The sequence below is a fragment of the Theobroma umbraticum genome, unplaced genomic scaffold, assembly GCF_002168275.2.
Source record: "Theobroma umbraticum cultivar Fairchild unplaced genomic scaffold, ASM216827v3 scaffold_30.0, whole genome shotgun sequence".
Lineage (NCBI taxonomy): Eukaryota > Viridiplantae > Streptophyta > Magnoliopsida > Malvales > Malvaceae > Theobroma > Theobroma umbraticum.
In genome coordinates this window covers 3422588-3425696 of record NW_018397254.1, presented here as the reverse complement: position 1 = coordinate 3425696, position 3109 = coordinate 3422588, and the positions used below count along the sequence as shown (strand labels likewise).

General features: G+C 34.6%; 1 protein-coding gene across 5 annotated transcripts in view; it reads left to right on the top strand.

Annotated features, from left to right (window-relative positions):
- Positions 1-2553: 2553 nt before the first annotated feature.
- The window catches only part of LOC110416157 (electron transporter, putative (Protein of unknown function, DUF547)), a 7206-nt gene continuing 6650 nt past the window's right edge, over positions 2554-3109 (top strand). For all 5 annotated transcript variants that reach the window (XR_002445148.1, XM_021428021.2, XM_021428050.2 and 2 more), the window contains exon 1: positions 2554-2942. Coding sequence is in view for 4 of the 5 variants with exons in the window: in XM_021428021.2 (XP_021283696.1) it covers positions 2812-2942 (131 nt within the window). In the remaining variant the exon portion in view is untranslated. The remainder of the gene's footprint in view (positions 2943-3109) is intronic.

Below are 3109 nucleotides of genomic sequence, written 5' to 3'. Positions count from 1 at the left end.
ATATATATATATATATATATATATAATTTTTATGCCTGTGCCCCTGTGAACATTTCAATAGCTTGCTGGGTTTGTTTGCTTAATTTAATTAGAGTATCTCTTCAAGATCAAAGTTGTTTAGATATCAGGATTACGAAGGCAACAATAAAATAAAATGGTGGATAGATTTCAAAGTTCTTTTTGAGAAAGAAAATTTTTGGAAGCTTTGAAACCGATATTATAATATCTGAGATCAGATGACTAGTGACTACTGGAAACACTTTTCATTGCCTCTTTCCTTAGTGGAAATTTCTTTAGATTGAGAATTTAGTTTATGGCAATTCCAAATTATGTTTACCTAACATCCGTTTTCCACTTGTAGAATTTTGATTTGATGCCATAAATTAATCTCATGCTTAGCCTATATTCTTATCTGCCCATAGGTCAAAATTTTTTTGTTTAATTTTATAATTTGTTTGGGATTCTTTTTTATCATCAATTAAACCTGAATGTTAGGGATGATATGCTTTCCACATTGAAATTCTCAAAAATTTTAACTCCCAAGTTTCCTGTGTTGGAGGTATCAATAAATGCATGGAGGTCGTACTTTCTTGCTGGAGAGTTGGTGCTTCGCTTTTATCATTGCAATTTTGCTCAGCTTTTGTCCCTTCTCCTCTGTTCCTTCTCATGTACGAATCAGTAGATTTTGTGAAAAGATGACAACCATGACTATTCGAAGTTGAAGGCCAGCTTAATTTATTACATTACAATAAAAACAACAAGGCATAGATTCATACTTATCATAATTATATGTAAAGTGTTTCATTTGAGTTGAACTGAATTAGGTTGGGATTTCGTTCTTCGTTTTTTCTTTCAATTTTAGACGGGATTTATGCCATAATTAATTTGACTCCAAGGAAAAAAAAAGATAAGAATTAATTATCCACCCACTTGAGAGAATTAATTAAAAAAAAGATATCCATTTGAGGATCAACGTGGTTTGGTACTTGCAACAAGCTAAGATGAGAAACATGCAAAACTCAACGCTTTCAGGTTCTTGTCCCCGTCTATTTTTAATTCTTTTTGGTTACAAAGATTAGATGAAACAGTGCTTTCATGAACAAAAAAAATCCTGGTAATCCATATAGCCGAATAATGACCTACTTTTGCAACTCATTTATTGTTATTGCTAAATAAAAACAAAAACAAAATTGATAACACCTCTGACCCTAGATATAGCTCATAACTATGCCTAAGCCAAGCATTGTGTTGGGACCAAGTCTTTCCTGAGTTTAACTTTTGACTGCAAGGGCATCAATGGTTCCATGGCCTGCAGCTGGTTGGTACTAAAAAGTTATAATTTGTGGTGGGTACATTGTGATTGTGTGAATGCTTGAATAATTGGTCTTTGTTACCCAATATGTAGCACTACCATATATGGGAGGCAAATTAGATTGTGTTTTCATGTTCTTTTAACTATAATTTTTTGTGTTTAATGGAAAATTAGTTGCAAAATTAGTGTTGTGTTAAAAGAGTGGTCATGGTGGATTTGAAAAGGACAAGACATGAGTATGACTTTCAAATACTCAATTGCTGCATTCATTCGATTTCATCGTGCTGGATAGTCAGATACACATGGAGCGCAACGGGACAATAGACCGGCAGTACCCTTGGCTTCGATCTCTATTTCCAATTTTTTTTCTTCTTTTTGAATTAAAAAACATTGGGTTTGTTCTCTTTTTGAAAATATAAGGGGTTTTCTCGAGGTTCTAATCAAAATTCAGCACGAGGGGAGAGACACAGAACAATTGTCAACTCATATTTCACAACGTGGCATCGAGCATAGATTGTAACCAGTTATTATATATACGAAAGTTAAGGCTTGGATGCTTTGTCATGAACGAGGTCATGTACTCATGTCTAATTGGTCGGTGAAATCTCATATGTAAATAACATTATGGTACCATTCTAGAATTATATGGAAAGCTTGTAAAAGAAACACAAACCTTTCCATTCAATGAATATGGAAAAACTGAGCGCTGATGACTTTCCTGTGTCAATCTGATGATGTAATAATGTATATTTCACCCATATACTACAAAATAGTTTGAATGGCTCCGAATTCTTTACATGCATATTTATTGGACATGATTCACCAAAAAAACTTTTACCTCATCTTGAATCTTGTTAGAATCACTTAATTTTCTATTGCATGGTCTTTATTGTTTTAACCTTATTAACTATCCTGACTGACGTTCAACAGGCAACAGTATTCTGGCGGGTCTAAAGTCAGTCAGTGGAAGAATGGAGGGTAGCCACACACTTTGGAAACCCCACTGAGTTGCAACTTTCTCATTTTCAAAATTCTAACGGTAGTTTTCTGTAATTCACTTTTCTAGAGATGAAAAGAGAGAGAGAAAGAGAGGGAAAAGATCAGGTGAAATAACTCCTCACATTGAATGCACTCAACAACTCTGAAGTGATCAATTGAATTCTAGGCAGACAACTACCAGGTCCCATTTGGGGGGTAAGTTTTGCCTTGTTTACTTCACATTCTCTTTATCTTTACAAACTTCCATTTTCAAATGTGAGCATTCAGAGTTCCTTTGAAGTTTGAATTCATTAACAGCATACCCCATTTGATGAACTATCTCTTAAGTCTTGCCTCTTTTATCACAACATCATATACAATCTCTGTCGGGTGTTATTTATTTTTGTCACATGTAAACTTGTTCTTTGATTGTTTGTGTGCAAGAACATAATAAATAGTAAACCCTTATCATATGCTATAGAATTAAAGAATGTGAGAGCCTGGAATAGTGTGTGGAGTTGATGACTGGGAAAATGGATGGTGTCGGTTTAGATCAGGAAGCAGCAGCTGCAGCAGGAGGAGCGAAGAAAGTGACTGAAGATACTTCTTGGTCACATCCGCACGCTCAGGCTCAACATAGGCGCTCCAAGAGGTAACCTTCACCTTACAAGTTTCAAGTTTATCATGCTGTTGTGTCAACTTGTTGGTAATAATCAACTGAGAATGGAATCAAGTTTCTTGGAGTTTTGAGGATTTCCATTTTTCTTGTCATGTAAAGGACAAAAGGGTGTTAGCAGCTTTAAAAAGAAAAAAAAAAAA